Source organism: Candoia aspera, chromosome 9, assembly GCF_035149785.1.
Source record: "Candoia aspera isolate rCanAsp1 chromosome 9, rCanAsp1.hap2, whole genome shotgun sequence".
Lineage (NCBI taxonomy): Eukaryota > Metazoa > Chordata > Lepidosauria > Squamata > Boidae > Candoia > Candoia aspera.
The window spans coordinates 8,266,912-8,286,031 of NC_086161.1; the positions used below are offsets into that span (position 1 = coordinate 8,266,912).

Here is a 19,120-nt window from a genome sequence, read left to right on the forward strand (position 1 = left end):
TCTCTTGTCCTTCCTATTCTATTGTCTTCTTCCACTTCCGCGCATTGCTTGTTTAAAAATAATTCCTTATCTCTTCTGGCTAACCTCTGGAATTTTGCATTTAATTGGGCATATCTCCCCCTATCACTGTTGCCTTTTGCTTTCCTTCTTTCTTGGGCTACTTCTAATGTCTCAGCAGACAGCCATTTTGCCTTCTTGGTTTTCTCTTTCTTTGGGATGTATTTTGTTGCCGCCTCCTGAACAATGCTGCCAACTTCTGTCCAGAGTTCTTCCGGGACCCTATCTACTAAGTCCAGTCCCTTAAATCTATTCTTCACCTCCACTGCATATTCCTTAGGAATATTAGTGAGCTCATATCTAGGTGATCTGTGGGTCTTCCCTAATCTCTTTAGTCTGATCCTAAATTGTGCAAGAAGAAGTTCGTGATCTGAACTACAGTCAGCTCCAGGTCTTGTTTTTACCGACTGTATAGATGTCCGCCACCTTTGGCTGCAAAGGATGTAGTCAATCTGATTTCGGTGTTGTCCATCTGGTGAAGTCCATGTATAAAGCCGTCTCTTAGGTTGTTGGAAGAGAGTGTTTGTTATGCAGAGTGAGTTGTCTTGGCAAAATTCTATCAGCCTATGCCCTGCTTTGTTTTGTTCTCCCAGGCCATGCTTACCTGTAATTCCAGGTGTCATTTGACTGCCCACCTTAGCATTCCAGTCTCCTGTGATGAAAATAACATCTCTTTTAGGCGTGTTGTCCAGTAGGTGCTGCAGATCCTCATAGAACTGCTCTACTTCAGCTTCTTCAGCATCTGTGGTTGGGGCGTATATTTGGATCACTGTGATGTTAGATGGCTTGCCCTGAATTCGAATTGAGATCATTCTGTCGTTTTTTGGGTTGTATCCAAGCACTGCTTTAGCCACTTTACTATTAATTATGAAGGCTACTCCATTTCTTCTGTGGTCCTCTTGTCCACAGTAGTAGATCTGGTGGTCATTTGATGTGAAGTGGCCCATTCCAGTCCATTTCAGTTCACTGATGCCCAGAATGTCTATCTTGAATCTTGACATCTCACCAATACCCACATCCAATTTGCCCTGGCTCATAGATCTTACATTCCAGGTTCCAGTGGCGTGTTGATCCTTAGAACATCGGATTCGCTGTTCACCACCAGCACCGTCGGCTGCTAGCCGTCCTTTCGGCTTTGAGCTAGCTGCGTTATCACGTCTGGGGCTAGTTGAGCTCATCCTCTGTTCCTCCCCCGTAGCATTTTGACCATCTTCTGACCTGGGGGTCTCATCTTCCGATGGTATACCGACATATCTCTGGTTGTACTGATCCATTTGGTTTTCACGGCAAGAATACTGGGGTGGGTTGCCATTACCTTCCCCAGGGATCGCATTTAGTCTGACCTCTCTGTCATGACCTTCCCGTCTTGGGTGGCCCTTCACGGTTTAGCTCATGGCATCACTGAGGTGCTCAAGCTCCAGCACCACGACAAGGTAACGATCCTCTGCTGAAGCCCCTCCACATACATGAAACTAAACTATTCCACAAATGTTTCCAACGTCCACCTCGATAAACCAATTTCAGTGGAATCATTTCTGCTTGGACTGAGGTAGGAGCAGTCCCCAGCGGGTGTGGTAGCCTGACTTCCAAATGTCCTGCATGCTTCATTAATTAAAAGGGGTGTTTTGATGTCAGTGAATGACTGGCGTGGCAGCCCTTTCCCCACTGTTCGTACATGAGATCTCCAATCACAGGACACCAACCCAGCAGAAGATTGAAAAGGCAGCAGGGCTTTGTACACCCCTACAGAGTAGGAGAAAACACTAAAGAAAATTTGCACTCGCCAGCTGCCGTTTCTCTTCCATTATTAAACACTGCTTGTGTTTCATTCTGCTCCTCAAGCATTAAATATTAATTCCCATTCAAGAGGAAAAAAAATCCAGGCAAGATGGAGGGCACCGTTGTTTTTAAAAAGAATGCTAACCGTGAGTACGGATCCCACAGCCCCACCCTGCAGCAGGCAGTGGGCAGCTTTCTTAGTGGAAAGGCTTTCATTTCTCCAAGTTTGCACTGCAGGAGCCGCAATGAAGAAAGGTTTAAACGGTTAGGGGATTTGGCTGGAGCTTGGAAACGCCTGCAGCTGTCGAGCTGTGGGAGCCTGAAAAACACCTACTATATAGCAACAGGGACACAGTAGATAGCATCTAGCTGCCCTTAGCTGATTCTCCCCTGCCCAAAGAAAAAAAAACCTAGCAAAATTGGGCCTAATCCATATTTGGATAAGAGACCACTAGAAAATCCAAGGGTTGGAGGCTAAATGGGAAGTTGGGGGGAAACACACACACACACACAGACACACACACCCAGATGAAGGCAGCTGCAAACAACTTCCTTACTGCTACCAAGAAAAATACATAGATATGTCCATGTAGTTACCATGAGTTAAGATGAACTTGAGGAAGTCCCAGTGAGCTATTCCCCTGCTTATGCTGATGGCAACAAGTGATTCTGCACACAGATCAGATGATAGCAGGGGTAGGAATATTCTACTTCATCCTAGAAAAGGCTTAAGCTTGTCCTTGCTGGAAATTAGACAAAGCAGACCAAGCCCACCATCCCGCTCCCACAGAAACTGAAATCAAGTGACCCCAGTAATGTGTGAACTGAATATTGTGAGAGGAAGGACAAAAGAAAAATCTGCATCAATCTTCTGCACACCAGGCCTGAAGTTACACACCTGTAGAGTGCGCTCCCTTTGAAAGTTTTTCCCTTAAACAAACAAGCCAGAAGTGCTTAGCTTTTCCTGAGCATCAGCCCTCTCCTCCTCATGGTGTCATATCACAAATTCCATTGGCAAATTTTCTCCTGCAAAGTCAGTTTTATATGTAGCATCTGGGACTGCTTAAAACAAAAAACAAAGACTCTTTTCCACATTAAACTAACTGTATTTCTCTTCATTATCTTGAGGGCTGTTCCAGTTCTGTTTGGGAGAGGGCATGAACTGCTATGCCAAAAATGCTAGTAAAGGGCAAAGTAAATAAGACACGGTGTTTAAATTCTATAGAATGTTCTTACATACGAAATATCACTTGCTGTAGAGTATCTGGGATTCTTCTCAAAACATACAGCTCTAAGGCTGGGTTTTAACTTGAAATGCACTCAATTATATGAGCACATTTCAAACTGAAGTCCAATCATGTAAAATCTAATAAATAAATATATAACTGAAAATACGTGCAATGCTTGAAAAATATGAAAAGATTAAGAACAATTTGATATAAATCGCTATGTCTTTATCAGTTCCAGTGATAACCAACAGAAGCTATGCCAAAGATCACTCTTCACATGCTATCAGCTTTCTGAAAGAACTGCATGAGTGGTTCTGAATCCATCCTGTCTTGCTCACTCTTTTAAGGCAACCACAAACGTGCAAACCAGATCTCCTCACGCCAGAGATATATGAAGGCTCAACCCATTTGCAAACCTTGGTTGCAGAAAAGTGGGTGGAGAAAAGGGCATGGGGTAATTTCCTAAATGGATAGTTTAGATTATTTGTCTGAATAATTCCTGCCTTTCACTTGCTAGAAGAGCAGCATGCAGCTGCTGAAAAGGACAGGATCAAAGTATTTGTTCTTGGCATGCCCAGTTCTCAGCATAGCCTTAATCTCATAATCTTGGCCATAGAGAAAAAGTAGTGGATATTAGTCAAGGTCACAGCACTTCTTTGGCCACGTCTTCTCACAGTGACGTACATGCAGATGGTGCTGCCAGCAAGCCATTAGCATACCTCACCCCATCCAGCTGTTCAGAATATTCCTGCCTGCAGCCGATCCAGACAAGGTTACCAAGAAAGCATCACCAAATATCAAGAATCTAATCAACTTCAACTGGCACCCAGTTTCCCAGCATGGGAAGTTTAGTGACTCACAGAAATAATTTGCAAAAGATCAGCAATCACAGGCAGGCAAATCAAGAGTACCCAAAGAGGCGAAAACCCTAGCACTAACTTTCCCTTAATCTGACATTAAGAAAATGTCAATTGTATGCTTAGATATGATTTTGTTTTATTTTGCAAATGTTACTTGTTTTCAACCCACAGACATGTGTATAGTTGGAAATACTTTGGCAGTTGAAAAAGGTGGGGCCAAACCATTGAATTAAAATGGCCATGAGACTTAATTGGGGTAGAAAATCACACTGACTGACTGGTAGAAGAACAACCCGCTCTGCTCTTTAGGACTTTGGTAAGTCCCAAAGTTCTTACTATCCTTTTTAAAGCAAGTTGAAGTCTGACATTCTTAGGATATCTGTTTGCAGCAAATGCCAAGTTTTCAGTACTTTTTTGGGGGAACCTATTTCTTCTTTTGCTTTAGAATGCTCAAAATGGCAGATAGATTTCTATGCATGTGTAAAATCAGGCATTTTTTAAGGCTTATGTTCCCCAATGGCTGATCCTCTGCTGTGCATATCAGAAGAAGGTTCAAAGGAAAGCTTTCTTCCACTTTCCCTCTGGGTAAAGCGCTGGCAAACCAGTGGCCTTATTCTTTATGAGACTGAAACTGGGCTATGGACCACACTTCAGGAAGCACTGATCTACACCTCTGTGAAAGCTACCTAACTTGTGAAACATTAAGTTGGTCAAGCTTCCCAGGGCAGGGGCCTAAAATTGTGGAGAAATTGTGGCCTTCAGAATGTTTGCATATCAAGCTGCCACCTGAACATGGAAGAACACCGTCAGTCAAAACACCAACCGCCCTTATTACAAAACCATATACGAGTGCAACGTAAGTGCAGGCTTGGCCAGAGATTGAGTTCCTCACCTACCCGGATACGCTTTGCTCGCCGCATGTCATCTGCTGTCATCAGGCTTTGGGTAGCCACCACCGTCTGTTCGTGTGGCTGAAGCTGCAATGAGTGGCTTTCTGGCAGCTGATCTAAGGAGGACGGTGTCTCTGGGGGCACTGGGGTCTGTTCTGGTTGGTCTAGTCCATTTAGAGTGGCTTGCCCAGCTTCATCAAACTGCCCCTTACTGGCAAAAGGCAGCAAGTCCTGCAATTATAAATCAAGGATATAGACATGATATCCACCAACGTCCCTTGAACTCCTTTCTTTGCTGCTATCTATGCACTGTTTGCTTGCCAACAAGAGTTACCATTTTTTCAGTTCTGCCTCTGATAATGCAATTGCAACTCCTACATTCAGTGCTATCCAGAAAGAAAGAAGCAAAATGTGGGTTTGTTCTCCTGAAGGAAAAATGCTAGCAGTGAGGGGAAAAGGAGGATCTTGGGATAGGTGAGAAATACGAGAAGGACCCCTCCCAGCAAAAAAAGTGGTTGACGATCATGATGGTACGAGCTAACAAGGATCCTATGATCTTCTTGGTCCTGGCAGCCAGAACATCCAGTTCCATGCTCCTGCCTGCCATATGGGTTTGCTGCATGCAGATGGATGCCACTGATAGTTTGATGCCCTACAATCTAGAAGGGGCAACTTTTTTCTCCAGAAACCACATTTTATTCATTAATTTTTTCCTAAACATCCTAAGACACATCCAGTGATAAAGCAATGTGAGTAGGTGGGAGGAAACATTTTTTTTTTCTGCTCTTCTGTCTTATTTTGGTGGGGAGAAGTTCGAAAGTTTTTTTTTAAAAAACACCAAAACAGGTTTTTTTAATGCCACCAAAATGTAGATGGTACAACCTGGGGGGTTCTGGAGGCCTCAAAAAAATGGTGCTGAGGGGCTGCTCCAGCTGTTGGAGACACTTGGCTCTTTTATCAGAAATGGCATTACGTGAAATGAGTTCCAGGGGATAATCAGGGATCCAACCAAAGAGCTCAGTTCCTCATTTTTACAAAACGCATCCAGCCACGCCCTACAAGTATACCTGTGACTCTTCTGCACACTTCCCCCCATTTTCATTGGTTACTTCCAAGCGCATGAACTTGGGAGGACGGCCAGGTCGCCTTCCTGGTCCAAACCTTCGTTTCCCTCGTCCGCGGCCTCTGCCTCTTGCTCTACAAAACATATAGATATCTGGGTTAGAAGAGAGTTATGTGCCTGGTCATTCTTTCTGATCATCAGCTTAAGAAAAGGGGCAGGGGACCACAGCTCTCCAGAAATTGCTAGACTCCCAGTTACCATCAGTCCTAGTCAGCAAGAGTAGAATGATGAACACGTAGTCTAACCAGATCTGGAGAACTGTAGGCTTCCTATCCTTAGCCTAAAAACAACTTAGTAACCAAGAAGAGACTTCTATCAGTTGTTCAAGAAATATATCTTCTGGTGGAAGGAACAGGGATGATGACATAGGAAGGATTCTGGCCATCTTGTTTTTCCCCAGAGTCTTAATGCCATGGATGATTTCTCTTGAGAAGTCCATCTACCTTTGTTATAGAATCTCCTGTACAAATGGGCTATCAGCTTTTGTGGGGGGTGAGACGGTGGGGAAAATCTAAAGTGGACTTGGAGCTAAAGGCTGATGATCCTGAATGGGTAGTTGCCACCTTGGTCTTCCAAACCTCTGGAATGTAGAAATGCTGCCCTGTCTCCTAAACAGCATTTAAGCACTCCATTCTTGGGGAAAGAGATATGCACCTGAGCAAACAACAGCTAGTCTTAAATAATTATTGTACATTCTTCCTTGGAAATTTTTAGTTATTTTATTTATTAATTTTCTATCCTGCCTTTATTATTTTTATAAATAACTCAGGGCAGCAAACATACCAAATACTTCCTCCTCCTATTTTCCCCACAACAACCCTGTGAGGTGGGTTGGGCTGAAAGAGAGGGACTGGCCCAAGGTCACCCAGCCGGCTTTCATGCCTAAGGTGGGACTAGAACTCACAGTCTGCTGGTTTCTACCCTGTTGCCTTAACCACTAGACCAAGCTCTTGGATCTTCCTGTTTCTCTTGGACAGAAATTTCCATGCAACAGTTCAACTGGGTAGATGATAGAACTCTTAAAATACCTGCTGAAGAAGTCCAGCTTTTCATCATGGGAGTTGAGGTGTTGCTGGAGCTGTTCTGAGCTCATGAACCGTCGATTGCACTCATAACATGGCCAGTTTTTCTCTTGTTCTCGGAGAACTGCATTTTCAAGTTAGACTAATCAATACTAAACATTCAGAAACCCCCAAGCTTTTCAAGTTTTTGTCAGTTATGCACCCTGTCCTCCAACTCTGTAGCGGAAATGACTGGAGAAGCCCACAATTTCAGCTTACAGGTAATATTTTATCTTCTAATAAAGGGCAGTCTCGGAAAGAGAAATAGGATGATAAGCCAGACAGTGGACCAAAAAAAAAAAAGCATATAAAGATTTACACAATAGTCAGTTATCCCTTTATTCTTCCTTCTAACCAATGAGCTGCCCCAATGGATTGAGCTTTTCTAGAAATGTTGCATTCAAAGTAAGTTATACAAACCTACAGCATTTATTTTGCATCAACTTACTCCATTCATGAGTTTTTACTTTGAAGTTTTGGCTACGCAAAGGTGGTTCACAGGAATAAATGAACAGATAATTGAGAGACATAAGGAGCAGTATGGTTAGAAAGCTAAGGAGAAAAGCTAAAAACAAAAAAGCTGTTTCAGAAAATATTAGTCCAGCTATTGCAGCTTTGAGAGACTGGGACACAGCTGAACATGGCAGCCATGCAAATTTCACAAAAGAGATAGGAAGTGCTGCACATTTTCAAACATATCCTAATGAAGACTAAGCACTTCAATATTCTCAGGAATTGAAATTTTGTGTCACAATCAATCCCAGAACATCAGAAGTCAAATCTGTAGAAAAAACAAAATTTTCTAAGGTTTATTACTTATTCGAATATTTCAGCAAAACAGCTAGGAGCTCTATTTGCTTTTCTAGCTCCTAGTTTTGTAAAGACTCAATATGGCGTCCATCATAACAACAGGGACTGAAAGGAGAATGAATTTGGTACTTTAATTGCAGACCACATTTGCCAGCAATGGCCATTACCAAATGCATCACGCAAAAGCAACATCTACTAATGTGCAACACTATTATGTGCGAATGCATTTTAACAGCACGGCTAAGCAGCAGAGCCTTAACAAGGATCCAATGGTGATTTAAGTCTCAGGGAAACCAAGCGTATAAATGGCTATCAAAAGTACAAATATCTTGTAATTTTAAAATGCCTTTAAAAGAAGGAAGAAGAATATACCTTTCCTCTCCTCCTCTGATACATCATGGATTTTCTGATTGACAAATTCTGCATAGGAGGCAGCATACCACACCTAAAACAGACACAGTAGATTGAAAGGAAATTCACAGGGGGCTTTTTAAAAGGCTAGATGGAATTAACTGAATCCCGCCCGTCCTCCACAAGTTGTACACTTGGAGGCAGCCCAGGGTCACAGAACCAACTTTCGGGTCAAGCAGTGATTCAAGCCCAGGCTTGCTCAGCTCGGCTCAGCCATTCCATTCTGTTCATTGAATCAAACTAGTTGCCACACTGATCTGCAGCTTCTGGCACATCATTATTATAATCAGGCCCAATACTTTTACGAAAGAGGGAAAAAAATAGACTCAAGTATTGCATCTTCATAAGCAAGTGTGAATTTCCGTCTTGAGAATCAATTTGTAAGATTACGATTCATGGAGGGGTTTTTAAAATCCTATTTCCCATTCTGTGTGACCAAGAGCCAGTATAAGTGGCTTGGCTACAAGTCTACAACTCCTCTTTTACAGATTGCGACAACACACAGACATGTTTTTAAAATGTCACATGTGTGACGGGGGAGGGAGAATGCACCCTTTCGTTCGGTGCTTTGACAGGGACTGACTCTGGATCACAGATCCCGCCTTATCACGTTGAAATCTGCATTCTCCCACTGCTCTCAGAAATAGGACAGAGAAGGCAGCAGAGACTCCAGAGAACACAAAGAAGCAGATGGTGGCACTCATCTTGTGAATGCCCTCCAGGTTTTTGTTTTGTTTTGTTTTGTTTTTATGTTAAGCTTACATCTTTTTTTCCCAACTGTTCTCTCTAAATTCCATTTGATTTACTTCTAATAAAAGATAAAAATAACTTCATGAAGACTGATTTTCCTGCTTGCGATACCAGTTTATCACCCACACAAGCCATGCTGCAAATCCCAGAGGTACGCTGACTGAAGTAAATGATACCTTATGAACTAATAAAGATTCAGGCAAGAGGCAGGGAAAACCCCCACATTTGGGGGCAGGCAGGACAAAGAGCCAGCAGGTGGAAGAGGGAACTAAAATAATAAACCAAGCTGCTTCAGCGTACATTCATTTTAAAGCTTTTATCAAGGATGTGTAGTATTAGTACAGTACAGCATTCTTCACACCCTGGAGCCCTCCAACTGTTTTAGGACTACAAAAGCTTAAGTCACAACACACCAGGAAGGGATCAGATTTGACAAGGCTGCAACAGAACCTATTTGAAACATTTTACATCAGGTTCACCTAAGTTTCCATCTGCTTATACTGTACGTTCAAGGTGAATTAATGCTGGAATAAGCAGGTAATCATCCGCCAGGATGAAATCAAAAGCTACTGAGTGGTCTTCCTTTTAATCTCAGCATAAGTGGTGATGCGGCCAATCCCACAGTGAATTCAGTATGCATGAGCAGTCTATTGGCCTCCCTGAAATGTGAAGATGGTGTGGCTGTGTCAAAAGAACAGCCAGGTAATTTACGTTCTGAATTTGCTCACACCGTGTGAACTGGAACCGCAAGCTTTACTTCTGAACGTGTCACAAATCAGAACCTTACGTCTAAGAGGTAAACCTTCTGACCAGTTATCTCAATGAATAAAATTGGCTCTTATTAGTTAAGCAACCGAAGCTTTATAATAACTGATTAGACATTTAAGCCTTACTTAAAGCAAAAACAACTATCTATGTTTTCTAGAGGGTTCCCACAGTGGATGTATATAATGAACTATCACAGCATTCCAAACAGGAACAGTACAGTCTAAATAAAAGATGCAATCAAACTGGAGATAGATACTTTATTCAGTTGTTTTGCTCATACTAGGAACCAGTGTTTTTCAAAGTTGCCAAAGTTAAACTAATTTGAAAAGGAAGAATGTGTGATGCAGAGCACAGAGTTAGTAATATTTTTTCCAGAAAGCTATTATTTTGAGAAAAAAAAATCAACCAGACCTCACTGTAAAAGAAGCTGTATAAGAAAGTCACCTCATACCTTGAGTTCTTGTTTAGGTTCAACATTTTTAATTGTAGTGTAGTAAATATGATGACCATATTGATAGGCTACTAAATTTTGTTCTAAGTGATTCTGGGCAGGGCGCACAAACATCATCCAGTTGCAAAGAGCTTCACTGGACAACTCAAACCAGAGGTCCTCCTGTAGATCCCGGTCTTTCCTGTCACCTTTGTCAAGGGACACCTGTAGCAAAATGAAAAAGAGAAACATGCATATGACACAAAGCAGTTCAGAACGACGTATTTATTGTGTCGACCATGACAAAAAAATGTTTTTATAATGAATTTTGAGAATTAGGAAAACAATACTAATAGAGCAGATAAGCCGATGAATAGCAGCAGATGGGATATAATATTTTTTAGTCTGCTAGCTGATCAACACAATAAACAGGCTAAGTCATTATATATTTATAAACAGCAATGCCTTGGCAACTGATGTGTTACAAATCAAGTACCAGGCTAGAAGAGTTGTTTCAATCTGTTGTATGTATAGATAGATACACACAGAACCCTCGAGACCAGCACAGCCTGTGGGAAGGTGTGATTGAGATTCTGTCCCCCGGTTTTCTCCAGAAATAAGAGCTTGCATTAAAGATGGAAAGAACAAAGTCAACCTGAGTTCACACTTTGGAGAGAGATAGCTTAGGCTGACACAGGCTTCTGAGAACAGTTTTGGAACTACTGAAACCTGAAAACAACTACTTAAAACTCAGCACCATTACTAATACTTGCAAAATCTCAAGAGAAAGGTATACCAAGCTGGCTATATTTAGTCTGGGAAACAAATGATTAAGAGATTATTTGATAGATATTTTATTTTGCTCCAGATGATAGAATCTGAACAAGAATTTCAAATTGCAAGAAAGGAGATGTTAAATAAACATTAAAAAGTAATTACTGACAGTACAAGCTATTCAACATTGGAACAGAAACACCTTGAATTTAGATTGTTTAAGCATTAGTATTAGATTGCTTACACTGGTAAAGGATGGGACTAGAATTTCCTTCAGCTGCTTTTATAACCTGGTTTATATACTGCATTCAGCTCTGATTTCCTTAACATTTATTTATTGGAGTCATAACTGGCTGGATTAGAAAAGACACTAAGCCATAAACTATAGTTTACAAGCCACAATGGCTGGGTTCATACACTACACTAAGCCAAATCAAATTATGGCTTTACACACAGAATGTATAAACTAAATTTGAGCACATGAATAATTCCAAATGGATAGAAAGACAGAGACGCATGCACACAGCCCATTTTTTTGTTGCTTCTAACCATTAGGAATCTGATTTCTGGGCACAGAATGCAAAGATGCTTCTGACATGATATGAATATGTATGCCTTACATTTGCATCAGATGTCTGAACATCTGATTATACTTCTATTATTTATGAGCCCATGGAACCCCTTTCAGACCAAAATGCCTTTCTGAAAAGATATACTAAGGAAAATAGAAGACAGATGATTACCTTTAGATGAATATAGCAGTCCTTAAGCTCTGACAACCTAACCAGAGGTCCTTCCACAGGACCAAATTGTGTGCGCTTGGGAATGCGTCGTTTGGAGAACACCCCTCCCAGGAATCGGTCAATGTAAAGCACCAAGGGTAGACTAGCTCTGGCTCTTGTCAGGACTGGTCGGTTAGGGATTGGATGCAAGGGCCCATGTTTCGGACAAACCGAGGGATGCGCATTATTGCATTCCTCACACCCTGGAAGATACAGATGGAAAAGACATGATGTTATCCCCTCTATAAGAAAAAGAGATTTTAATGAACCTAGAAACCCTGAAGGAAATGCCTACAAATTCCTTCTTCTAATGGGCATCCGTTATCTGCAAGACCTCCTTGTTCCAGGATATCACCCACTTCAGAGGATATGCCCCTTAGTTTATTGGATCAGTATGTCAGAGAGAAAAGATGGAAACTGCTTCTTTGCTCTCTACCCTTCCATATGCATTTCTTACATATAAATGCACATGGCAGTTCCCTTGAAACAGCAACTTCTGGTTTAAAATAAAGATAATCACAATGATTTATTGAATTTGCATGCCACCAGAACTTTCAGACTTTCAAAACTCCTGGGAGTTTACGAGGATAGAAAACGTAAGATGAAAAATTAAAACAACCACAGTAATAACCCCTGAATTCCTTACCTACCATCAATAACATCAAAATACAAACTAACTTCAGTAATAAATTAAAACCGTGACAACCTCTCTCTAAAAGCCCCCTTGGTTTCAAGAGTTTCTGACAGGCCATTACTAAAAGCACCAATCTCATTACCAGGAGGAGGCTGTTCTATGGGGCTGGTAGAAAAGCACCATTCTCTGGCCTCAGCCCTGCTCACCTCACAAAAAGGAGGCACCAATAGAGCCAGGGAGAGAGGTTGAGTAGCTGCATGAATTTGGTCCTTGACATTGTTGTAGGGAACACTCCTTCTGGTCGATTTTGCATTTATTTTATCTAAGCACTGAAAAGCCAATTGCTGAGTCTCAAAAATACGTATTTCAGAGTTAAAAGGGATAGAAATTATTAAGAAATTGCGGTGGCAATGACCAAGTAAACAACTGAATGATTTCCCCTTGACTTACACAGGTCATTTGGGTCAAAGGGACGAGGTGGATCCGGGTCCCATTCCTCCATGTCTGTATCTTCCCCTTCTTCTTCTTCTTCCTCTTCTTCCTCCTCCTCCTCCTCCTCCTCCTCTTCTTCCTCTTCCTCCTCATCCCCCTCCTCCTCATTTTCCTCTTTTGCTTCCATACTACTCATTGGGTTGTGCAAAGTTTCTAGAGGGCCAGGATCATCCACAGCCTCCATGGGAGGCAAAGCCTGGCTGTGAACTGGTATTGACACCTGGAAAAAAATGCGGGGGGAAAATCAGAAACAGTCAGCTAGGAAAAAAAAACAGTTGCAAGATTCCCATTCTTTTCTTCTAAACCCTAAGATGGACAACAGAGAAGCAGAGAACAAGAGAGAAAGAAGTGTCAGAAAAAAAGAACAAGTGGCCCCACTCAGTTTTGGCTCTGGTATTGCTGTATCCATCTATAGCATAAGATGCAGCCTAACAAATTACTCTATGTGGACCTCAGCTTTAACAGCTTGTCTACTCCTGCTTGCATCCAGATCAAGAGCTAACCAAAGAGTGCTGTTTTCTCTTCGTTTCCATCTGTCTGATCCTCTCAGAAAGACCGTACGGTTTAGCTTGCGCTGTCAAGATAAGCAGCATCCACACGAAAATGAAAACCAAACCAAAATGGAAAAAGTGTGTATAGCCCAACTGCTAAAGTCAACTACATATGGGTAGCAGATTACTTCTTTAAAAGAACGTTAATTTGCCACTTAGGCTTGAGTGTTTCACATCATCTTTATGGACTCCCCCCAGCATAAGGCCTCTCCTTAGACAGGTTTATCGACATTGTGGTGCTGAGCTCCTGCCCACCAAGAGTAGGCAGGTTGGTACCTCTCCAGTTATTTCACACTGAACACAGCCCATTGTCCAGAATTACAGAAATTGTAGTTCCAAACACCTGCTTTTACTCTGACTCCAACATCTGTCTTTGCTCCACAGTAACTACAGCAAATAAGACTTTGCCACAGATCACGTAGGACACATAAGTGTCAGAATTATCTATTGCTGCCTCCAATATATATGGCAACCTTCTCCATCCTGGGTGCCCTCCAGGGAGACCAAGACTCTCAGCAATGACTTTAGGCTAATTACCCAAAGTGAGAGTACATTAAGGACTTGAGTTTACAAGACCAGCTTATGTTTAGCCTCATGACGAGGATTTACTGTTGAGAAAGCATTTAGCATGGCAGTAATAAAATGAACTGCAAAAATAAAGCATTCAATCAGAACGGGTTTTGGCAACTTGGTATACCTCTTTTTTTATTTAATCTTAAAAGGAAACCACCCAGTGTCTCCATTTTTGGCTATCATTAGTAAAGGTAAAGGTTTCCCTTGACGTAAAGTCCAGTCGTGTCCGACTCTAGGGGGCGGTGCTCATCTCCGTTTCAAAGCCTTGGAGCCGGCGTTGTCCATAGGACACTTCCGGGTCATGTGGCCAGCATGACTCACGGAACGCCGTTACCTTCCCGCCGAAGCGGTACCAATTAATCTACTCACATTTGCATGTTTTCGAACTGCTTGGTGTGCAGAAGCTGGGACGAGCAACAGGAGCTCACCCCGCCGCGCGGTTTCGAACTAATGGCTATCATTAGTTTGACATTAAAGTGTACCCCTAAAACAATCCTGCCTATAATATTCTCATTCCATGAAAGTATAGCTATACATATACATATACGTACATACATACACCCAATGTACTTAAACTAGTTAAGAAAAAAGTTAATTAAATTTTAAACCTTAACAACAAAAAGCAACGCAGAACCACTAAAGGCCAATGGGTCATCTAATTTTAAAGAAAATTACATTTTACATTTTGCAAAAGTGCTTTTAACAGATAACAGATCAGGCTGAAGTCAGTATAACGTGAAACTGTCCAATAAGAGCTTAAAGAACAGGCTTTTGAAAAGTACTCAGGAAGTATTTTTAGTCTTCACTAAGTCTTGTAAAATGAAATCTCAAGGAAATTCTTAAGCTACTCTCGACATGTGCTTGAGTCTAAGTATGGCTGGCTGTAGCAACCACAACAACAAAAGATGCCCAAATTTTGCTTTTTAAAAACTTGCAAGAATACTGAACAACTTCAGAAGTATAATTTTCCTTCTATTTCTATTTGGAGACTTCCAATTGTTAAAAATACATTGCTGCTAACCATACAGACTTGCAATTAAACAAGGGGATAATTTCTTGCCTTCCAGAAAATTAGTTTTATCAGAGAGGCCAGTCTGAGAAAGACAAAGATAGCTTTACAAATGGCCTGCTGCCAAATCTAAAATACCCTACACCTCTCTTTTTCAACCCCTCCTGCCCTCTGGGATGGTAGCTGGGATGGACAAGCCCTGGCAGATCTTTCACACTGCCCGACTCGAACTAACTTTAGATCTTATTCTAAAGGAAAGTATACACTAGTCCATCCCTTCATGAATAATAATGTGCAGCCCAGAAGTTGCTAGACAAATTCAAACAATATATACCAGTGTTTCTCTGCCTTGGCGACTTTAAGATGGGTGGACTTCACCTCCCAGAATTCCCCAGCCAACCATCTATTGGGCACTTACGATTTAAGGCCGGAAGCTAGGACTGTAAGGGATGTATTTGCTATTTCAAACATGCAAGATCTTGAAGGCTTGCACTGTTAGTTTTTTTTATCTTTGGCTTCTTCGGTTGAGTTTTCAAAATTGCTTAAGGCACTGCTCTACGAGGTATTAATGGATAAGGTAAAGACAACTAAAAAACAGCAAAGGAGAAGTTGTCAGGAAGAATGGGAGAGATTTTTCGTTGCTCCGCTCACACAGAATTCAGGCGCTTAGCAAATTTATATGCAAGGCACAGATGTATCAGCATAATGCTTGCCGCTACAGGTTATCAGCATACAAGCAAACAAAGCCGTAGTACACTCTTGTTTCATCCCTTTTACCTATGGCAGGAGGACCAAGAGACAAGGACACAACAGGGATTTCTCATCAGAAGAAATATATGTTGTAACGTCTGCAGGGCAACAGCTGCACTGGTAAAATGGTAACTGTTTGGAAGCAAATGGAAAATCTTTCTCTGAGAATGTTTGGTTGACCAGCTGTGCTGACATCTAGACTAGGTTTTGGAAAGAGGGATAAGGAAATAGCAAAAATATACTCAGGTGCAGAGGAATGAAGGACAGGTTTGTCTGTTCAATCCACAGAATTGGAAGGCAATATACTGCACCTCTAATGTATGGTGCTATGAAGTAAAAGATGATTCTAACACAAAGACGCCATTGGAGCCAATGGTTTGGTAGGAGTTCCAACTGTCTTTTGTCTCTACCATGAAATGTTCTGTTTCATCAGTGAGTTCACTCTTTCTGGCTCTTTTTATCACAAGTCAGTAAGCTGTTTCCATATGGCTCCATGTATTACAAAATATTATTTTTTTAAATTGTATTGTTTTGTCAATTACAAGTTGGACAGGACTTCGTAATCACAATCATTCTGTACAAGATTTTCAGGTATATAAATTTTGTAAGGTATTTTATTTTTCCAAAGAGTACTTAATATCTCTCATATTTGGGTTTACTGCTATTCAATTTCATGAGAACTTTTTAACAGGTTTGTTTACTTTTGGGAAAAAAACCTTTAAAACTTACAGTAACATTTTAAAGAATGTAAGCTTCTAAATATCCCCATACCAAAAAAGGGAAACACTAAAGAATGTTCAAACTATAGAACAGTGGCACTCATCTCACATGCCAGTAAGGTAATGCTCAAGATCCTGCAAGGTAGACTTCAGCAGTTCATGGAGCGAGAATTGCCAGATGTACAAGCTGGGTTTAGAAAAGGCAGAGGAACTAGAGACCAAATTGCCAATATCCGCTGGATAATGGAAAAAGCCAGGGAGTTTCAGAAAAACATCTATTTCTGTTTTATTGACTATTCTAAAGCCTTTGACTGTGTGGACCATAACAAATTGTGGCAAGTTCTTAGTGGTATGGGGATACCAAGTCATCTTGTCTGCCTCCTGAAGAATCTGTATAACGACCAAGTAGCAACAGTAAGAACAGACCACGGAACAACGGACTGGTTTAAGATTGGGAAAGGAGTACGGCAGGGCTGTATACTCTCACCCTACCTATTCAACTTGTATGCAGAACACATCATGTGACAAGCTGGCCTTGAGGAATCCAAGGCTGGAGTTAAAATCTCTGGAAGAAACATTAACAATCTCAGATATGCAGATGATACCACTTTGATGGCTGAAAGCGAAGAGGAACTGAGGAGCCTTATGATGAAGGTGAAAGAAGAAAGTGCAAAAGCTGGTTTGCAGCTAAATCTCAAAAAAACCAAGATTATGGCAACCAGCTTGATTGATAACTGGCAAATAGAGGGAGAAAATGTAGAAGCAGTGAAAGACTTTGTATTCCTAGGTGCAAGGATTACTGCAGATGCTGACTGCAGTCAGGAAATCAGAAGACACTTAATCCTTGGGAGAAGAGCAATGACCAATCTCGATAAAATAGTTAAGAGCAGAGACATCACACTGACAACAAAGGCCCGCATAGTTAAAGCAATGGTGTTCCCTGTAGTAACATATGGCTGCGAGAGCTGGACCATAAGGAAGGCTGAGCGAAGGAAGATCGATGCTTTTGAACTGTGGTGTTGGAGGAAAATTCTGAGAGTGCCTTGGACTGCATGAAGATCAAACCAGTCCATCCTCCAGGAAATAAAGCCAGACTGCTCACTTGAGGGAATGATATTAAAGGCAAAACTGAAATACTTTGGCCACATCATGAGAAGACAGGACACCCTGGAGAAGATGCTGATGCTAGGGAGAGTGGAAGGCAAAAGGAAGAGGGGCCAACCAAGGGCAAGATGGATGGATGATATTCTAGAGGTGACGGACTCGTCCCTGGGGGAGCTGGGGGTGTTGACAACCGACAGGAAGCTCTGGCGTGGGCTGGTCCATGAAGTCACGAAGAGTCGGAAGCGACTAAACGAATAAACAACAACAACAAAGCTTCTAAAACATCATACAGCAGATATTGTCACTAATAATTTGCATGCACTTTTTTCTTGCCTCAAAAAAAAAATCAGTCCCAACTTGCAGATTGTTTAAGTGCTTCCATGTACCTTTTTAGTATTTGAGGTTTTAAACTGAAAGTAATGCTTCATTATGTTAATCTTCTTATTGTGCATTACTTGTGATAGGCCTTATGTAAGAAATACTGCATTTATCTTTCTTATTGTTGCTCAAGAACAGGAATGTGTTTAGCATATTTTGTGGGGGGGGTTCTTTGTTTTCCTTTTCCACAAAAAATCTTTTTTCACAATGCTTGCACTCCATGTGTTTGATGCATGAGGATGCCCACCTACTTGGGATGTATTCAATAAATTACAGTTAATCAGCCATGGGATTGTGCAATGTGCAAACCAGCAACTATTATTCTTTCTACCTGTGTGTGCGTGTGGGTGGGTGGGACAGGTGTCTCCCACATTTCCAGCTTTGGATAAATAGCCTAGCTACATATTACACTCACCATGTGAAAAGCATCCAAGCTTTTGAGAACTCAGAAGGCTTCTTCCCAACAGCTGACAGTCGTGGAAAGCTGAAGGTGCCTCATTTGAAGCCATACTAAAAAGGAAAGAGACATTCTAGTTATCTCATTCATCTAATTTCCCCTAGCAGTTGGAGCATAGGGAATATTAGATGAATGAGATTAGCAATAACCATGAAAGTCACAAGATAGCAACCTCTCTTTCTATCTCAGTATGACTGTGGCAGGGTAGAAACATCATGCTAAGCCAGAATGGTTAACTTGGTTTTGGCTTAACATGGGGTATGAATCCATTCCTAGTAGTTTGTAAACCACAGTTTATGGTTTAGTGTATGGTTGTGAAATCAACGAATTCTGCATATTCAACAACCCATGGCCAAGCAAACCACAGTTTGATGTGATATGTGAACCCAGCCTGCAGGTCAAAACCATCCAGTTTCTTTGTCTGGAAGAAGCCTTCAGAAACTGCTGCCTCTGCATTAGATTGCTGCATACATGCTAAGGATAAGACACAGCCAGTCTTTAAACCATCATACTGTATTGTTAATTCAGAGAAACATGCGAACATAGCTAAACATCTTCAAACTAGTTATGGTCTAATATCCACAGAATACTAAAGTGAAAGCCAACTTATTTCATCAGCCACTAACACAGTCATCAAATTATTTTCATTAATGACTTTCACACAATTGTTTTACAGGTGGCTTAAAAACTAAATGTGTCCCGTATGTTGCCACTTCAGATTTCCAGCCC

At 41.4% G+C, this 19,120-nt stretch overlaps 1 protein-coding gene across 4 annotated transcripts in view; it reads right to left on the minus strand.

Annotated features, from left to right (window-relative positions):
• PRDM10 (PR/SET domain 10) overlaps nt 1–19,120 on the minus strand; it is a 56,044-nt gene that overhangs the window by 16,801 nt on the left and 20,123 nt on the right. For 3 of the 4 annotated variants that reach the window (XM_063311432.1, XM_063311433.1, XM_063311434.1), the window contains 7 exons: nt 12,809–13,070; nt 11,686–11,927; nt 10,190–10,393; nt 8,182–8,254; nt 6,967–7,084; nt 5,883–6,012; nt 4,822–5,046 (listed from right to left, as the gene is read on the minus strand). In XM_063311432.1, the coding sequence (XP_063167502.1) occupies nt 4,822–5,046; nt 5,883–6,012; nt 6,967–7,084; nt 8,182–8,254; nt 10,190–10,393; nt 11,686–11,927; nt 12,809–13,070 (1,254 nt within the window). Of the gene's footprint in view, nt 1–4,821; nt 5,047–5,882; nt 6,013–6,966; nt 7,085–8,181; nt 8,255–10,189; nt 10,394–11,685; nt 11,928–12,808; nt 13,071–18,349; nt 18,440–19,120 lie in introns of those variants that run through there. The other variant, XM_063311436.1, reaches the window with a different exon arrangement.